The 20,160-nt window shown below is 41.9% G+C and overlaps 2 protein-coding genes across 2 annotated transcripts in view; both read right to left on the bottom strand.

Annotated features, from left to right (window-relative positions):
- Window positions 1-15,679, bottom strand: part of LOC309377945 (uncharacterized protein) — a gene marked incomplete at both ends in the record, with an annotated part of 34,308 nt that extends 18,629 nt beyond the window's left edge. The window contains one exon of the mRNA XM_081925661.1: window positions 14,765-15,679. Within this exon, the coding sequence (XP_081781787.1) occupies window positions 14,765-15,679 (915 nt within the window). The remainder of the gene's footprint in view (window positions 1-14,764) is intronic.
- LOC309366839 (olfactory receptor 9G19-like) lies at window positions 1,590-2,526 on the bottom strand (the record flags this gene model as incomplete). Its single annotated transcript, XM_081905693.1, has 1 exon — window positions 1,590-2,526. One exon carries the CDS (start codon window positions 2,524-2,526, stop codon window positions 1,591-1,593), a length of 936 nt encoding a protein of 311 aa, XP_081761819.1. The 3' UTR covers window position 1,590.
- Window positions 15,680-20,160: the final 4,481 nt, after the last annotated feature.

Here is a 20,160-nt window from a genome sequence, read left to right on the forward strand (position 1 = left end):
TTTATCACCATTTTAGTGTTCAGTTTTGACAAATATACACATTTTTTGCAAAGGCTCCCCTAATATAGTGCATTTTTTCCCTACACATGGCTTAACTAAAGAATAGCACCGCAAAATTGGGAAAAGTATGAATTTTGAAGGAGAGCTGTGTTTCTGTTTACATCTTGATTCAAGAAGTGCAAATTAGGTAGTTTCTCATTACCATGCAAACAAAACAGAACACCTCTCTTGGCCCTAGGCAGAGGCCTCCCTCTACTGGGTTCTACTGGTCAGAGATTCTGCTGCCACAGAGGCCACACATAATACCCACAGAAAGCACAGGCGATCAGAAACTTGAGTGATTGAATCACACATGACATTCCAATTAATCTGCTGCACACCTATCCTTTGCTTAATCAAAACCACCAGCAGTGGAATGCATGCTATTTAATTGTGCCATCAATGCTAATGCTGTATCCTTGTTGTTGTTGTTGTTTAGTTGTTTAGTCGTGTCCGACTCTTCGTGACCCCATAGACCAGAGCACGCCAGGCAATCCTGTCTTCCACTGCCTCCCGCAGTTTGGTCAACTCATGTTGGTAGCTTCGAGAACACTGTCCAACCGTCTTGTCCTCTGTGGTCCCCTTCTGCTTGTGCCCTCCATTTTCCCCAATATTAGGGTCTTTTCCAGGGAGTCTTCTCTTCTCATGAGGTGGCTAAAGTATTGGAGCCTCAGCTTCATGATCTGTCCTTCCAGTGAGCACTCAGGGCTGATCTCCTTAAGAATGGATACGTTTGATCTTCTTGCAGTCCATGGGACTCTCAAGAGTCTCCTCCAGCACCATAATTCAAAAGCATCAATTCTTCGGCCATCAGCCTTCTTTATGGTCCAGCTCTCACTTCCATACATCACTACTGGGAAAACCAAAGCTTTAACTATATGGACCTTTGTCAGCAGGTATCATTATTAAGGAGTCCCAAATATTTCCATAATGTCTTGGCCTGGGAGGTGTGGGGTTCCACCATTTCTGATTCCTCCCTATACATGCCCTGATGCATTCCTTTCTGTGACTGCCTTAAACAGGAGCAAAAGGTGTCTCTTCATTCGCTACCCTGTCTCCCTTCCACAGTTGCTATCTCCCACATAACTTACCGTAGTTGACTAAAAGTTCTGAGGAGATCTGCAAGGCTAAGGTGAAAAAGAGAATCTTTACTTCTCACTTTCATAGGTGCCAACTCCCTGGGTGCCCATAGGTACCAACTCCCTGGGTGCCCGAACACCTACAAAATTCCTTATGATGGGCACTCATAAATTTCAGTGCCAGGGCTGCATGGCACCCATGGCCCTGGGCAACCACAGTCTTGGGGCCAAGTTGGCACTCCAGCTCACATTTCCTATGGGACAGATACCTCCAATTGAGACTGACACATATAAAATTGAAAGCTATCTATCAGTCATATGCAATTGAGAAGCCAACCATTTGAGTTTTCAATACAGTGCCTCAAATGAGACCTTTGATATTTTAGATTAGAAGTTATGATGATAAGAGCATTCAGATATGGGTTACAAAATTGCCGTACACACTTATTTCTGATCTTACAGTCTTTTTAATTTAGAAATCTGTCCTCCTTGTCATCAACATCTTCACAGCCTTTTTCACATCCTTGTTCCTTAAGCTATAAATCAGGGGGTTCAGCATGGGAAAGACCACTGTGTAGAATGTGGAAGCCCATTTGTCATGCTCCAAAGCATAGCTGGAACTGGGGCGTGAGTAAATGAAGAGGATGGAGCCATAGTATAAGGTGACAGCTGTCAGGTGGGAAGCACAGGTGGAGAAGGCTTTGTACTTGCCACCAGTGGAGGAGATTCTTAAGATGGCTGCTAGGATAAAGGCGTAAGAGGCAAGGATGAAGGCTGAAGGGGCAATGATGTTTAAAGTCAAGAGGACGTACAGCATAGTCTGGTAATTGTCAGTCACATCACATGCCAGCATTATCAGAGGGGGTGCGTCACAGAAGAAGTCATCAATGACATTGCCATCACAGAAACTCAACGAGAAGGTTTTACTGGTTCCAACAGTGGCATTAATGAACCCCCCCAGATATGAGAGGGCCACCAGCACTGTGCACACCTTTTTGGACATGGCAGTGGCATAGGACAGTGGCTTAGCAATGGCCACATAACGGTCATAGGCCATGGCTGCCAGAAGGTAGCACTCGCTATAGGCAAGGGCACCTGAGAAGAAGAATTGGGAGGCACAACCACCAAAGGAAATGCTCTTGTCTTCAGAGATGCAGTTCACCAAGATCTTTGGCGTATAGACGGAGGAATACCACAGATCCAGGAAGGAAAGGTTCCCAATGAAGAAATACATGGGCGTATGGAGGTGAGAGCTGCTGCAGATTAGAAGAATGAGTGCAATGTTCCCGGCTAGACTAGCTATATAAATGATGAGAAACACCACAAACAGTATCAGTTGCAGTTTGGGATTTGTTGTGAATCCCAAAAGGATGAATTCAGTGACTGTGGTATGATTTCCTCCTTCCATGAATCTTCTTTCAATCATTTGCTGAAGGACCTGAAAACACACAGGACACTTAACACTTGGAATGGCACCATGGTGTCCTATTAAAGCTCCTTTTCCTCAATATGTTCTGAATCAGAGAGCTCACAAGGGCAATTAAAAATGGGGAGGGAGGAGATTACTTGTTTAATGGGATTCTCAGTATTATGCACTTCAAAATTATTTTGGGCTTTTTGATTTCTCACTTGTAACAAAGCAATTTTTTTTTTTACTAAGTAAAATACTTTTTAAACTGACACTTTTTCTCAGTTTCATCATTATTTTTAACCACTTACTTTTTCATCTTTTGAAAAAATATTTCTGAAGTGTCTAGTGCTGGTGACTATGACTGTTCATACTTATTATTATGTATTATTTAATACATGTGCTCTTATTTCTCTGTTTTCTAATTATTATGTGCTCTAATTTCTCTGTTTTCTGATTATTATGCACTCTAATTTCTATGTTTTCTAATTATTATGCATTATTTAAATGTGCTCTAATTTCTATAGATTAGAAAATATTGTTTAGAACTGGATTAGAACTAGATTACAAAATATCGTTTAGAACTGGCACAGGAAAATGCATACTTCTGGACCTGTCAATTACATATTGTGAGAGTTTGGCCAGACATGGCAATTATTCTATGTTCATATTAACTATTATTGTACATTTTATATATGAATGTCTTACAAGAATATTGAGACAGGAACCCTGAAAACCCCTGTTAGTATGCATGATACACTGTGACATGTTGGTGCAGATCTCACTTGTTTAATCGAACAGCACCAAAGGACTTAGTAAATAAACTTAAGAATATTAGTGCTTCTGCATCTTCCCACTCTGTTACATATAACTCAATGCTTCAATCATGATAAGGGAGATTGGTGTCCCACTTAATTTCTGATGACAAGAACTGTTAGTTAACTTTATTTAAAAGTGATGGTTATGAGTTAATAACATAAAAGCAGGTATATGGTGACACTGCCCTGTTCACCAGACCTCTGTCTGACTGAGTCAGTGCAGCATACTGGGACTGAGAAGGGAAGGGGTGCTGTGGCAGTGATGTTGGTACAGTGCAAATGCACTGGTGGAGCCAGTCTGGTGCTGCTGCTGGCACCTTTGCACCACACCTACCTCACAACCATCACAACCCTCCTCCTCTCTATCCCAGTGTGCTGCAGCAGTTTGTGTGGATGGAGATAGTGTGAGCTGTGGAGCCTCACCATGGCTTCTGCATACACAGCCAATGGTTCCAGAAGGAGATGTTCTTTGGCAGCCACACCAAAAGACACACCAGATCAGTTCAAAGAAGGCTTGAATGCAAACCAGATGTTTTCATCCTCATCAGCTGCATGAGTGAAAAACCCACATGCTGATCTCCCTTCCTGTATTGGTCTAATTGTGTTCGGAGGTGTTGCGGAAGTTCAGTCTGTGCTGTTCACCTGATGCTGTAGACAAGACATGCATGTGTGAACCAACCTACAATATAGAGAACAAAGGAGGTGGGGAAGAGACAGCCTCTGTTCTTTTTTTACCCTCTTCTAAACTAACCATTGAATTACATGGAGTTTTTAAAAAAGCTATCCAGACATCTTCAATTCTAAAATCATAGTCATCATAATCATTCTGGCAGCAGAACCATCAATGCTTGAAGCCTGATTTCCTTACCTCATCAAATGCATTCAAGGAGAGAGGTCTTCTTTTTCTTTCAGATGCTGCAAGTCTTTCAAAGCTAGAACAGCGACGTTGCATGAAAACGGGAAGTCAGTTTTGGGTGTGCTGGGTTATAAACACATGGTTTTCTGTTGCTTGCAAAGAATAGCTCTGGTGTCTGTGTCCCCTTTTCCTTGTTATATTGGAAAGTAAGTAGGCATCATTCCACACGTAATGGATGGGATTCTAGAAATGTTGTAACTGGAATATAAAAAGGGAAAGATGGCATTATAAATCTTCTCAGAAGAAGCCAATCTAAGTGTGTACTTCTGTTCCTTCATGCCAAATAATCCTGACTGCCAAGGGTAGGTGGGGAGAACGTTCTCTCTTTCTGAAGGTCTTGTTCCCAGTGTGCTGTCAGTGGGGTGGCATTTCAGAGGTCTGGTTCAATTAAAAGCTTGCATTTGGTGTTTGTTGCTCTCAGGTGGGCTTCTATATGATAATTGTGTAAAGATTTGTTTTCTTACTCTATTCCTTGTGGAGGGACTAAGTCTTGTGACCATCTTCCCTAGAGTTCATTAACTTGCACGAGGCACCTACATTGTGTTTATCTTTATGATTCCAACAAGAAAAAGCAGCAAATGTATGGGCTGCAGATCCATTAGAAGTCCATATTATTTGGGAGCTTTGACAAATATTCATTAGTTTTTAATTTTCAGCTAAAATCATTGAATCGTAGAATTGTAGAGCTGGAAGGGATCAGAAGGGTCATCTAGTCCAACCCCCTGCAAAGCAGGAATCTCAGCTAAAGCATCCATGACTGATGGCCACCCAATCTCTGCTTAAAGACCTCCAAGGAAGGAGAGTCCACAACCTCCTGAGGAAGACTGGTCCACTGTCAAACAGCTCTTACTATCAGAAATTTTCCCCATATGTCTAGTCAGAATCTCCTTTCTTGTAACTTGAAGGTATTGGCTCAAGTTCTATCCTCCAGAGCAGCACAAAACAAACTTGCTCCATCTTCCATGTGACAGCCCTTGAGATATTTGAAGATTGCAACCACATCTCCTCTCAGTCTCTTTTCCAGGCTAAACATTCCCAGCTCCTTCAACCTTTGTTGAACCTTTGTTTCCAGCCCCTTAATCATCTTGGTTGCCCTCCTCTGCACATTATATATTTGGGTGGTTTGCGGGGGGGGGGGGTGTTCATCTGGTGCTGAAGTGACTTCAAAGCAATCCATTACAATCTGTTGCAGCCTAACAGGATGGCCCTGTGGAGTCTCTCTCTCTCTCTCTCTCTCTCTCTCTCTCTCTCTCTCTCTCTCACACACACACACACACACAAATTTGTAAATGTAACTGTACTTGACTACCCAGAACTTGACCTTTCACACATCCTTTCAAACACATGCATTTGAAGAGGAGGAAATGTGAACTTGTTTATTCTCTTTGACTGCTCAGTGGATTTTGATACCTTCAACAATGATATCCTTCTGAAGCAGGTGTCTGAGTAAGGGGTGGGCAGCTCTACTTTGAAGTGGTTCTGCTTGGATGGTCATTTCCAGAGGCTGTTGCTTGAGAAGTGCTCTTCAAAGTGGGGTTCCTCAGGATTCAATTTTATCCCCTGAGGCACTGCTAGTGTATGGTTCCTTAGACCAAATAGATGGGAGGTTGCCTGCTTTTTATGGGATTACACTTCTTCTGAAGGAGCGGGTACATAGATTGGGGGCATTTCTGGACCCTTTACTGGTGCTTGAGGCTCATGTGGTTTCAGTGGCATGGAGTGCTGTCGATCAGCTTGGCTAGTGGACCAGTAATGCCCCTATCTGGACAGGGATAAGCTAACTACTGTTGTCTGTGCTCTGGTAACTTCTAGGTTAGATTATTGCAATGTGTTATATGTAGGGCTGCCTCTGAAAACTGTTCAGAAACTTCAGCTGGCGCAACTTTGGTTTTTTTTTTAATAAATATTTATTAAAGTTTTTAGAAAAAAGAATACAATGATAATCAACAGTGTTGCTTTGTTTTAACAAAATTTCATACCATCCTTAAACTTCCTCACATCTCCCGCTCCCACTTGCATCATTAATAAATTTTTGTCAAGCAAATTATCGTCTTATTTCCAAATTGTAACCACTTATTTAAATACAATGAAATAATTCTCCTACCAATTTGTTTCTCTTAATCTCTCTTATCATCAAATTCTGATCTATTTTAGTGATGGCCAATTATTTATAACCAAGCATCCATCTTAACATTCCACTAAATCACAATGTTTCTGTAGATAAGTCTTGAATTTCTTCCAATCTTCTTCAATCCTTTCTTCTCCCAGGTCTCGGATTCTGCCAGTCATCTCCGCCAGCTGCATATAGTCCATCAGTTGCATCTGCCATTCTTCCAGTGTGGGTAGATCTTGAGTTTTCCAGTTCTTAGCGAGTAATATCCTTGCTGCTGTTGTTGCATACATAAAAAATGTTCTGTCTTTCTTTAGCACCTTCTGGTCGACAATGCCCAGAAGAAAGGCCTCTGGTTTCTTGGTAAAGGTATACTTAAATACCTTTTTCAACTCATTATATATCATTTCCCAGAAGACCTTCACTTTAGGGCAAGTCCACCAGAGGTGGAAGAATGTTCCTTCATTTTCTTTACATTTCCAACATTTGTTATCAGACAAATGGTATATTTTGGCAAGTTTAACTGGGGTCATGTACCATCTGTATATCATTTTCATTACATTCTCTTTCAAAGCATTACATGCAGTAAAGTTCAACCCAGTGGTCCACAACCTTTCCCAGTCCTCAAACATAATGTTATGCCCAATGTCCTGCGCCCATTTTATCATAGCCGACTTAACCATTTCGTCCTGTGTATTCCATTTCAACAGCAAGTTATACATTCTTGAAAGTACCTTAGTCTTTGGTTCTAACAATTCTGTTTCCAACTTCGATTTCTCTACCTGGAACCCTAGCTTCTTGTCACTTTTAAAAATTTCTTTAATCTGAGCGTAATGTAACCAGTCTCGCACTTTATCCTTCATTTTCTCCATACTCTGCAATTTCCAATTGTCTCCATCTTTTTCTAACAGTTCCCAATATTTTGGCCAGTAGGCTTCCATATTGGGTCTTTTCCAGGCCTTAGCTTCCAAAGGTGAGAGCCACCTTGGAGTTTTATTTTCCAGTAAGTCTCTATATTTTGTCCAGACATTAAACACTGCTTTTCTGACAATATGGTTCTTAAAGGCCTTATTGATCTTAACCTTATCATACCACAAGTATGCATGCCAACCAAAAGCATTGTTATAACCTTCCAGGTCTAACACATCAGTGTCTTCGAGAAGTAGCCAATCTTTTAGCCAGCAGAAAGCTGCGGCTTCATAGTATAACCTTAAGTCTGGCAGGGCAAAGCCCCCTCTTTCCTTTGCATCTGTTAATATCTTAAACTTGATTCTGGGCTTTTTGCCCTGCCAGACGAATTTGGAAATATCTCTCTGCCACCTCCGGAAACACTCCGTTTTGTCCACAATTTGCAATGTTTGAAACAAAAACAACATCTTTGGCAGCACATTCATCTTAATGGCAGCAATTCGGCCTAACAAAGAAAGCTTCAATTTAGTCCAACTATCCAAGTCTCTCTTAATTTCAGACCAGCATTTTTCATAATTGTCCTTAAATAGACTCAGATTTTTGGCTGTTATGTTGACCCCTAGGTACTTTACCTTCTTCACCAATGATAATTCTGTTTCTCTCTGAAACCGTTCTGACTCTGTGTCTGTCATATTTTTCCCTAACACCTTCGTCTTTTGCTTATTTAACTTAAATCCTGCCACCTGACCAAAGTCATGTATCAGTTGTAATACTCTTTTCGTACTAGATTCTGGCTCCTGCAGTGTCAAAACTAAGTCATCTGCAAAAGCTTTAAGTTTATATTGTTTCGCTCCGACCTGAATTCCCTGCACCAACCGGTCACCTCTAATCAAGTTCAAGAGCACCTCCAGAACTGAAATAAACAGCAGAGGGGAAATCGGGCAGCCTTGTCGTGTTCCTTTTTCAATTTTAAATTCTTCCGTTACCACATTGTTAACTATCAATTTAGCTTTTGTTCTGAATATATTGCATCAATCCCATTTTCAAAACCCCGCCCCGCTCCCATTTCTTTTAAATTTCCCTTCATAAATTTCCAGGAGATGTTGTCAAAGGCCTTCTCCGCGTCTATAAAAATCAGCACTGCTTTAGTGTTTATATTTGTTTGCAACAGTTCCAAAATGTCAATAATGTTCCTTGTGTTTGCAAACATATGTCTACCTGGGAGAAAGCCGGCCTGGTCTTTATGAATTACTTCATTTAAGGCTCTTTTAAGTCTGCCTGCTAAAACATCAGCAAATATTTTGTAATCCACATTTAAAAGGGAGATGGGGCGGTAGTTCTTAAGTTGTGTCTTTTCAGTTTCTGATTTTGGTATCAACGTGATGAAAGCTTCCTTCCACGATTCCGGCGCCTTCTTTCCCTGCAGAATTTCGTTGCTGACCTCCATCAAAGGTTGAATCAAATAGTCACTCATTGTCTTATAATACTTGGAGGTCAAGCCGTCTGGCCCTGGAGATTTGCCCAGTTTCATGTTCTGAATGGCATGTTCAATTTCTTGTCGTGTTATTTGACTATTCAGGAGTAATCTATTTTCTTGTGTAAATTTTTTAAGACCTTTTTTTTCAAAAATTGTTCAATCTCAACCTCATTTTGCGGCCCTTGAGTATATAGTTTCTTGAAATATTTCTGGAAAGATTTTCTGATTTCCACGGGGTTCTGGATATTTCTTCCTTCAATTTCCAAATTTGTTACTATATTCAGCTTCTGTCTCTTCTTCAACTGCCACGCCAGCAGTTTCCCACATTTATTTGCCGATTCGAACGTTTTTTGTTTCATTGATTTAATCTTCCATTCTATTTCCTGATTTATCAGTTTAGAATATTGTGCCTGGTGAAGTTTAATTTCTCTCAGAATCGGCTGTGACTTCGGATTTACTCTTAGCTTCTTCTCTAATTCTTTTATTTTCTCCAAAATCTTATCTTTCTTTTCATTTTGCTTCCTTTTCTTGATGGCATTCTGTTGTATTAAGAACCCTCTCATCACGGCTTTACTTGCGTCCCAAATTGTTCTTTTTTCCACCGTAGTGTTCAAATTTATTTCAAAATAGTCCTTCAGAACTTTTTGGGCCTTTTTAGTAATCTCCTGATCTCTGAATAAATTGTCATTCATCTTCCATCGGAAGGAGCCGGTTGGTAACAATGTCAAATCCATTTTCAAAGCGTTATGGTCGGAGCAGGTCTTTGGGCAGATTTCCACTTTTCTGACCTTAGGTGCCAGACCTCTAGTAATCCATATTTGGTCGATTCTTGTCCAAGTCAGATGGGCTTCAGAGAAGAATGTTCCTTCCTTTCCCAAGGGGTTTCTCATTCTCCAAATGTCAATCCAATCCATGTTGTCTGTCATTTCAAAAAAGGTCTTTGGTAGTCTGCCATCTTTAGTAACTTTTTGACTTTGCGACTTATCCATGTTAGTTGATACAATCCCGTTCATATCTCCCATCATAATGATGTTGTCAAAGTCCAGATACTCCAGCATGCTCTCATGCAACTTCTTATAAAATTCCGATTTCCCTTCATTTGGTGCGTAGATTCCTAATAACATACAGTGGTGCCCCGCAAGACGAAATTAATTCGTTCCGCAATTTTTGTCGTCTAGCGAATTTTTCGTCTTGCGAAGCACGAAATCCCATAGGAATGCATTGAAAATCAATTAATGCGTTCCTATGGTCAAAAAAAGTCTAAACAAAGCCAAATTTGGTACAACAACAGTTTATTAACTGCTCTTTAAAGTCACACATACTGTAAAGAGCAGTTCAAAAACTGAAGGGAAAATAAATTAACTTTATAAACAAAACATGTCTTTGTTTTTAGACGTCGCGAGACGTTTTCGTCTTGCGAAGCAAGCCCATAGGGGAAATTCGTCTTGCGAGGCAAATCGAAAACGGAAAAACCTTTCGTCTAGCGAGTTTTTTGTCTTGCGAGGCATTCGTCTTGCGAGGTACCACTGTAATTTTTTCTCCTTGATATTGTATTTCAACTGCCAAAATTCTGCCATGTTCATCTTTAAATAATAATTTAGGTGAAAGGCTCTCCTTTACATATATCACCACCCCTCTCTTCTTTACTCTATCTGAAGATATAAATTCCTGGCCGAGTCTTTTATTTACCAAAACTTTTCTATGGAGCCTAGTCACATGTGTTTCTTGCAAACAAATAATGTCCAATTGTTCCTTTTTTAATATATGAAAGATTTTCTTCCTTTTTTCCGGAATGTTGCAGCCATTTATGTTCCAGCTCAGAAGTTGCAGAGACATCCTGTATAAATCTGGTTATTTTTCAGGGGGTGGTACTTTGTCTTCAGAATCCAAGGGTGCCGGTTCCTTTGGTGCTCCAGGCTCCGGCAATGATCCAAGTCCTTTGTGAAGGTCCTCTCCGTACTGATTCAGAAATTTGTCTCTGTCTTCCAATGTTCTAATTTTAATCTTCCTCCCTCTAAAAGTAAAAGATAGTCCTTGAGGGAAGTCCCACCTAAAGATGATTGAGTTGCTCCTCAGTAATTTTGCTAGTTCCAAGTATTCAGATCTCAAATCCAAAAGCTGTCTAGGAATATCCTTATAAATTTCAATTCTTTTGTCCAAAATGTCCAGTGATTTTCTGTAATGTAGGCCCAAAATCTTGTCCCTTTCCTCCTTTGATCTCACTGTTATCAAGCAGTCTCTGGGCTTGTCTTTTCTTATCAGTCTTCCCAGTCTAAAAGCTGATGTAATTTTAAAGTCTTTTTCCTCAAGTTTTCACTGCTCAGAAAATATTTTGGTCAGGAACTCGGCCAGCTTGTCCTCTTCTACTTCGGGTACAGATCTTATCCTTAAGTTGGTCTCCCTATTTTTCAATTCAATCATCGAAAGATAGGTCTGGTGTTCACCTACTTGTTTATTGAGTGGTCTTACCTCTTTTTCTAACTTTCCAAGTCTTTGGCTAGTGTCTTCAACCAACTTCCTGTTTTCCCCTGAAGCCTCCTCCAGTTTTGCAATCGATTGAGTGTTCTGTGCCACTTGCCCAGTTAATCTATTTAGGCATTCTGTGTTCTGGTCTATTTTCGCAGTTTGCTCATCAGCCTTTTTGTCCAAAGATTCCACTCTCTTATCCAAAGATTCCAATTTTTCATAGATTTTTTCTAAGATGGAAGCAGCTGATCCTGAGGCCATATCCTCCAGTTGTAAATCCTCTGTCTCTCCTCCCCCTGCCTGTGGCAGGGAGGCAGCTTCTTCCTCAGAGTGCAAAATAGGCACAGACGATCTGCGTTGTTGTAAGGTTGAGGCTAGAGTTGTTTGTCTCGTTCTTGGTCTTTGTTCTTTTTCTTTGGTCTCCTTTTTCTTTGCGCCACTCATTCCAAACTTATCTGGTATTCAAGGTCAAGCTGCGTTGTTCCCATGAGAAAAAGACAGCCCAGGTGCAGCACTCAGCCGACAGGGCAAGAAATAGAAAGTAAAGCAATATCACTGCTGTTAAGTCCAAAAACCTCTAGGGGGAGCTTAAAATGTCTTTCAGGGAGGATTACCCAAAAAATAATAAAATTTAGTGTCCAAAAGCCTTCAAATGTTAAATTTTTAGCAGAGTTGGTGTTGTAAAAACACAATGTCTCAGAACAGTGCTTGCTGGTACTTCAGTTGATGTTATAAAGTAACAAAGTCCAAACCTCTCAAATTTTTCCAAATTATGTATCAAAGTGCTTGGGTCTGCAAACTGATTGCTACTGTTACCAGGCAGTTCCAGCCCCTGGTTTCCTTCTTAAAATTGTAACTTCAACAGAGGAAGATTTCACAGTCCATGCTAACTCATAAATCCAATGCTTACACTCCTTTTCTGCCTTTAGATACAGTTCAGTAAATGCTCAGATCCAATCAACAAAAGATTCACTTACAGCCTCCACTCCTCCAGCTCTTTGCTTTGAAGTTCAATGGCAGCGGAAGACGGACTTCCTTTTTCTTTTCGTCCTCCGCTTTCAGCCAAATTCAATTGCCTTTTGGTCTCAAATTGATTGAAAGTCTCTGATACTCACGGGTTGCTGTTTTTCAAAGTGCCAAATCCAGGAAGAAAGGTCAGCGCTCACCGGCAACGGCTTCGCGGCTTCTCTCCGCCGATCGCAGAACGACCCTCAGCGCCGCTGCCTCCTCCGCGATCCAGAGCCCCTTACGGGGTTCCTTCAACGTTTCGGGGGCAGCTCCTGGCGCCCGCCGGGTCCCAAGACTGCAGGCTTCTGCCGCCTGCAGTTTTCCGGTGTGGGTCTCCGCTTCGCCGTAGCGGACGACCCGATCTCGAACGGAGTTCCCTTCCCGGTTAGGAAAGGGCAGCCATTACCCTTCGTGCCGCCTCCGGAAGTCCCAGCTGGCGCAACTTTGGTGGCTAGATTGCTCAACGGGGCAAGATGGTTTGAGCACATTACACTGATCCTGGCCCAACTACACTGGCTGCCAATTAGTTTCTGGGCCCAATTCAAAGTGCTGGTTTTGACCCACAAAACCTTAAATGGCTCAGGACTGCAATACCTCAAGGCCTCTCTCCATTTGAATAAATCTGGACCCTGCAATCATCCTCTGAGGCCCTTCTTTGTGTTCCTCCTCCAAGAGAGGTCCGGATGGTGGCAACACAAGTTTCCTGCAGTAGCTCTCCAATTGTGGAATGCTTTCCCAGAGAATTTCCACTGGTGTCTTTATTACCTTTAGGCATCAGGTGAAAACGTTCCTCTTCAACCAGACCTTGGGCTAACTAACATCCTATATCCTTTTAAATGTGTTCATGGGAGGGAATGGGGGGAGGGTTTTATTTGTTTTTTCTTTGTTTTTGTTTTTGTTTTTATTATGTATTTTGTGTTTTTATCTTGTATTTTTATGCTGTGAACCTCCCTGAGATCTACAGATGAAGGGAACTATGCAAGTTTAATAAGTGAGTAAGCCAGTAAGAGTTTGGGATTTGGATTTTGATATCCCGCTTTATCACTACCCGAAGGAGTCTCAAAGTGGCTAACATTCTCCTTTCCCTTCCTCCCCCACAACAAACACTCTGTGAGGTGAGTGGGGCTGAGAGACTTCAGAGAAGTGTGACTAGCCCAAGGTCACCCAGCAGCTGCATGTGGAGGAACGGAGATGTGAACCCAGATTACAAGTCTATCACTCTTAACCACTACACCACACTGGCTCGTAAGTCAGTCAGTCAGTCAATAAATAAATAAATAAATAAATAATGACAATCACCTGGCCACAAACAGACAAGGATTCCTTGGATCAAACTTTCTTTTTATGCATGGGATTCATCAATGAGATTTATATGCTCATAAATAACAAAAAGTTCTCTGAGAAATGTCCAGAAAAAAAACAACAACTACCAGCTCATTGGCATCGGTTGTCTCGCCAGAACATATTTCACATCCTTGCACCTAGTTGTGAGTCAGAGTGACACTGGGGATGCTGACACCTCGTCCTTATCTGATTTAGTGAAGGTGGTCTTCAGCATGCTGTTGGAGAACCCTAGGACCAGTGTGCTATTTTTCTAGAAAAAGAGGTGCTAGGACTCACCATGAAATCTCTTGTTCTCTTAGAATGGCAATGGTGCTCCTCTGAGAACTGTGTTCCATTGAGTCCCAACTGCAAAAGAAAGCCCTGACTAGGACTGTTGACTATTGTCTAGGGGACTTCATTGTCATTGTGTGTGCTGATGACCAGCTCTCACTGGTCTAGCTTGGGCCTTCATGGCCACCATAATAGGCTGATGAAAGGCACTCTGTGCCACTGAAACCACCTGAGCTTCAAGCAATAGCAAAGGGTCCAGAAGTACCCCCAAGATATGTACCCACTCTTTCAGAAGAAGTGTAACCCCATCAAGAGCAGGCAACCTCCCATCCATTCAGTCTAGGGAACCACCCAGAAACAGTGCCTCAGTCTTGTCTGAATTGAGCTACAGTTGTTGCCTCTCATCCAATCCTTTATCAAGGCAAGACAATATCCCCAGCCACAACTGCAGATGTAAAGGGGAAGTAGAGCTGTGTGTCATCAGCATATTTATGACAACATATTCCAAAACTCTGGATAACCCCACTCAGCGGTTTCATGTTAAACAGCAAAGGGGATGAAATTGAACCCTTAGGAACCCCACTTTGAAGGCTCCATGAGGCTGAAGAGCACTCCCCAAGCATCACCCTCTGGAAATGACCATTCAAGCTGGACTGGAACCACTTCAAAGTGGAGCTGCCCATCCCTAACTCAGACACCTGTTCCAGAAGTGGCTGAGAGTTCCAGAAAGTTCAAGGAGAATTAACAGGGACACATTTCCCCTGTCTCTCTCCTGGCAGAGGTCATCATACCGGGTGGAAGCTGGCTTAAATCCCGACTGACATGTCCACCATTCATTAGTGAGATTTATATGCTGCTTAATAACAAAAAGTTATTTTTGGGTACCATGTGGTCAGAAAAACCCATCATCTTATTAGCACCAATGGTCTCTTCAGAGCATGTTTCACATCCTTGTTCCTCAGGCTATATATCAGGGGGTTAAGCATGGGCATTATAATAGTATAAAACAAAGCAATCACTTTGTCCCCGTCTCGTGAGGACTTTGACCTTGGTCGCATGTACATGAAGATAGCTGTTCCATAAAATATGGTGACAACAGTGAGGTGGGATGCACAGGTAGAGAATGCCTTGACCCTTCCTTGGGCAGTTTGTATCCGCAGCACAGCTAAGAAAATGTAGGTGTAGGAGACAATAATGAACAGGAAGGGAATGAAGACTATGATGATGCTGAAAACAAAGACAACCATTTCAGCAAGGTAAGTGTCAGTGGAAGCCAAAGACAGCACTGCTGGCACCTCACAGAAATAATGGTTCAATATGTTAGGACCACAGAAAGGCAATTGTAAGGTGAAAATGTTAATAATCATGGAGCTCATCAAACTGCTGCACCAGCAAAAAGCAGCCAGCTGAGCACAGAGCTTCCAGTTCATGATGACTGTGTAAAGCAAAGGCTGACAGATTGCCACATACCGATCATAAGCCATGACACCAAGCAGAAAGCACTCTGTCATGCCAAACGCCAGGGAAAAATACATCTGGATCGCACAACCCCAGAATAAGATAGTTTTCCTTCTGGTCACAAGGTTCATCAGCATCTGAGGGACATTGGTGGAGACATAATAAATGTCTAAGAAAGACAAATTGATAAGGAAGAAATACATGGGTGTATGAAGCCGAGGGTAAGTGCTGACAACTGAGATGATGATGACGTTCCCAAACACTGTGAGCAGATAACAAGCCAGAAACACCACAAAGAGCACCAGCTGCACCCTTGGTTGATTGGAGAACCCCAAAAATATGAACTCGGTCACAAATGTTTTGTTGCAGCCAACCATTTTCATTCACATTTAATCTGTGAGGAGGATAAGGGAAAACAGCAGATGAAGTGAAGTGCAGAGTCAGCACCTAGTGACATATACTGTTCCTGGTCTTTGATGCTCACTGAAGAGATGAGAATGGCAACCCTTGCAAATTTCCTTGTACTCTATGGATGTTCCACTGCAGGGAGAAAAGCTTACCTTTCCATGAGAAAACCCCTACAATGCAGCTCTATGTCTTAATGATAGCATTTGAAATGGAGACAAGGAAGTAGCATTTCAATGTCGGGGTGAATGCTAAATTTATCTATCATTGATGTTCCAAGACCTCTCTTCCAATTTCTTGGCAGCTTTCTTTCTCTGCAAAAGAGACTTCCATTTTTCTGTCTCATTTGCAGGAGACTTTAGAAAGCATAAGCTTTCAGTGAGTATGTTGTTCCACCCCACCCCTGATTAAATATTTCCCCACTGCTCTGTTGCTTCCATGTTCTGCTTACTAATCTGAAAAAGTGCATTGGAGGAGCTGCTCTATGGTGTCTTCCCTATTTGGAGAAGTGTAGGAAACTAGGAATCAGGTTACTGAGAGTCTCAGAATTTGGGTGGTTTTTAAGGGTTTTTTAAGGGAAGTCCTTCCTTTCATCTTTCATAATGCCCTCCCCTATTTCTTTAACAGCAGAAGAGACTTCATTTGCAAAACAGCAACAATGAATAGCTGTCAGAAGCATGGTGGACAGCTTCCCCACCACCCAGCACTTACAGGAAAGCTGAACCAAAGATTTTCAGGAAGCAGGGGCCCCCAGGAAGGCTTCAAGCCACTAGAGAGATGCTTTGTACAGTGAAAAAAAGGACAGCCATACAAACCCCCCTTGGGCATCTTGAAAATAAGATAAGCACAACAAGCCCACACCTCAAACTTTTCTCTTCTCTTTGTTAATTTTCAAATGTAATTTATTTTCTTGTTAATTTATAGAATGCTCTGAAAATCAGAGGAAAGTGTTGGTACAATACAAGTTTCTAGGTCCTAGCCATAAGTCAGTTGACTGCAGGAATTCATAAGTAAGGGGATGGTTAAGTGGAAAGGATGAGTAGACAGAACCTCCAAAATCCCAGACTGTAGTCCACGAACACTTATGCAGTCATCAATATGTTAGTCTTTAAGGTACTACAATACTTTTTTGTTATTGTGCTGCAACAAACCTAACACAGCTATCCTTCTGGAAATTGTTGTATATGGAACCAGTTCCCAGTGATTATAAAAACATAGTGCACATTGGTGACTTCCTGGTGTTATTAAAGGAACAAACTAAATAAAATTAAAACATTAACATTTTGCCCCATTTTCGCAACACAGTTAGGAAGCAGTTATATTACCTGGAGTTCTGTAACTGCCCTGCCACTTCCCAGAAACACAGTCCACCCTCCAACCCCCCACCCCAAAACCCAACCCAACAAGCGCTGAGCTGAAAAGTTACTGTCAAGGACAGTACTGTCTTACTCCTCCATTATGTTACTGCAGAGGAAAAAACAGGGTGGAAAGCAAAGGTTATAGAAAAGTAGGAGAAGCACTTGGGATTTGATGTCTCTGAAGAATCACCTCATATTAGTCTTGCTACAGCAAACACATACAAAGAAATATTGTGACACAATAAAACAGAGGGCTTGGAATCTCTGGTTGTGGGCCACATTAAGCCTGGTGGGGGTTCCTGTTTGGCCTGCCAGGCCGTTTTCTCCAAACCACATCCACTTGCCCCACACCTGATGTCATGTTCACAGCAGGTAGAGATGCAATAGCAGATTAGGGGCCAAAAAGTGTGCTTCCGATGGCTTCATTGCAAATGAGTCTAGTTGTCAGTGCTGATCAGTGATGATAGCAACAAGCCCCCTGGTTCCTCTCTGAAATTTAGAAATACTTAAGCCGCTTCTCTTCAGAGAGAGGCGGGGTTGCACGCGGGCCTCACACTTCCTGCCTTTCAGCGGGTGTGTGTGTGTATGTTTAGGTCCCCGCATCACAGGGAGCCCTGGCGTGCGTCATGACCACAGCAGGCCAATCCAGCCAGCTGGGGGGCGTGGCTTGCCACATGAAAGTGGCTGCGCACTCAGGAGATCTCCCTCTCTAATCCTGGCTTCCACGGATCTCCTGCCCTCCCGCCCTTTTTTTCTGGCGTTCTTCACCTTGACCTTGCTATGGACTTTGCTTGGCTGCCTGCTGAAGGGACCTGGTAGGAATTTTTCCATTTGGCAGATTTGCACCAGCCACTTGGTTTTCACCTACCTCGTAGCAAATCGTCACAACTTTGTAAGGTTTGGTGGTTAGGCATTGGAAAAGCTTGGTTTATAGGAGGGGAGGTTGTGGCCATCACCTAACTCTCCCCTTTAAGGGTATTCCATTAAAGGAATCCGGGGGTCGTGGTTCCTGTCCGAAGCCCGGGTGGTGGTTAGGGCCATGACATGACCTTTCTGGTTACCATGGGGGAGCTCCTATTTGATGTACATCAGCAGGCCTCCCCCTACAGGTGGCTAACCCTTGTGAGACTTCCTGCATGGCAGGCAGGAGTCAGATATAGTTGGTACGGGTCCAATACCTAAAGCCAATAACACTCACATTCTGTAACCAATAAAAGTTGTGGCCTTTTTTCGCCCATTAACCTACAGTAAAATACCGATGTCCACATGTTTTATTTCATCAAAGGAAGGGGTACAGGGCCTTAAGGTGCAACTATAGTTTAAATAGAAAGACATGTCAATGTAGAGAAGCTGTGTGCCAGGTGACCTGAGTGTGTACTCGTTCTGCTGCCCAGGTGTTAAGGATCTTGGGCAATTTCAAGCCCCTTTTCTCTCTTATTTTCTCTCATCTTAAAATGGGCTTGGGTTGGGGAACCATTCAAACAGAAGACTCCATCAAATAGTATTTATTTATTTATTGAATTTATATACCACCCTATACCTGTGTCAGTGCAGAGGTCTCAGGTCTTCTGAGGGTTGCCTTCTGACTTCAAATATAGGAATGCCCTCTGTAAATTAGTGCACATGGCCACTATATTTAGTAGTAAGCCACTTTGTGGAGCAGGGGTTGTTTGAGGATCAGGCCTATCCCTATAAAGGAATGACTAGTCTTATAGCCACGAGCATCTTTCTGTCATCAATGGTAACTCATGTGGTGCCATCCAGATGTTGTTGGACTACAACTCCCATCATCCCTGACCATTGGCCATATTGGCTGGGACAGGAGTCCACAATATCTGGAGAGCACCATATTGGCTACTCTGGGGGAAATTCCCCTTGAGGGGTTCAAGTATGGAGGCCCACACTAAATTCCAAATCAGACAGGCTTTATTCAGTAATGCATTACAGGACAGAATCCTAAGAATCTTCAAAGTACGGTATTTCCACTGGGATCCACACTATATAGGCAAATATAGACATCATTTTAGTTGTTCACCCTCTATCCAACGACCTGATGCTACCCTAGCACTTTGTCATCTTTCATCCAGCCACAGTCCATGAAATGACCACCTCAGAACATTTGCAGGAGCAAACAGGATTGAAAACAGGATTGTGTATTACTGTCTTGAGAACATCGTGAGCACAAATCATCAGGAATGTGTGTAGAATTTGTCTTTTGGGAAGCAGCCATACCTTCACCTCAGTGACTCTTGCTATGCTGCATCTTTATGAGGACATATAACTTTTCTATGCATTTTGACCACCATTTTCCACCACATCATTTTCCACCCTCCATTTTTGATGCAAGCCTCACATAAATAAACCCAAAAACTTTCAGTGAGTGTAATGTAGTAAGTAGAACTTAAATGATTACAAAGGCTTCAGTCCTATACACATACCTGAAAGTCACATTGAGCTTGATGAGACTTACTTCTGCATAGCAAAGGACTGAGCTATTAGCTCACCTCTTAAAGTAATTTTTCTGGAGTGTTTTTTTATAGTCCTTTTTCCATCCTGACATAGTCCCTAATATATTTTGACGCATGAAAGGAAACCATTAAAATTCTTTGGACATTTTTGTTGTCTCCAGACCAAGTTAATCACACTTAGCCCCACTACAATTAATGTGAAAGCTTAGTCATGACCAACTTCAGCCCCATGAATACCAACGAGACATAACTGTAATTAATTTTCTCAGACTCCAACTCTCTGGGTGCAGAAAAATGTGAATCAATATAATACTCTTTTAAAATGTTTGCTTTATGTATGGCTCATCATCACTGCAATCAAAATTAAAGTAGAAAAAAATTCTAATAATGTTTTTCATAAATAAAACATTTGAAAGTAAGATATTATCATTAACTCTTTTTTGTTTTGAGAATAATTGTGTGTGTGTGTTTAGTGAAAAATACTGGGAAATATTGTAATTATTCTAAAACTTGCATTATATTCATAGAGCCACACACATGGAAACAAGTATTACAGCTCTTAATGGAAACAAGTCTTCTTCCCTCTCTTTCTTTAGTAGTAAAGAATAGCTATTATCATCCTCTGTA

This window comes from Podarcis melisellensis (assembly GCF_964234715.1).
Source record: "Podarcis melisellensis genome assembly, chromosome: 1".
NCBI classification, from domain to species: domain Eukaryota; kingdom Metazoa; phylum Chordata; class Lepidosauria; order Squamata; family Lacertidae; genus Podarcis; species Podarcis melisellensis.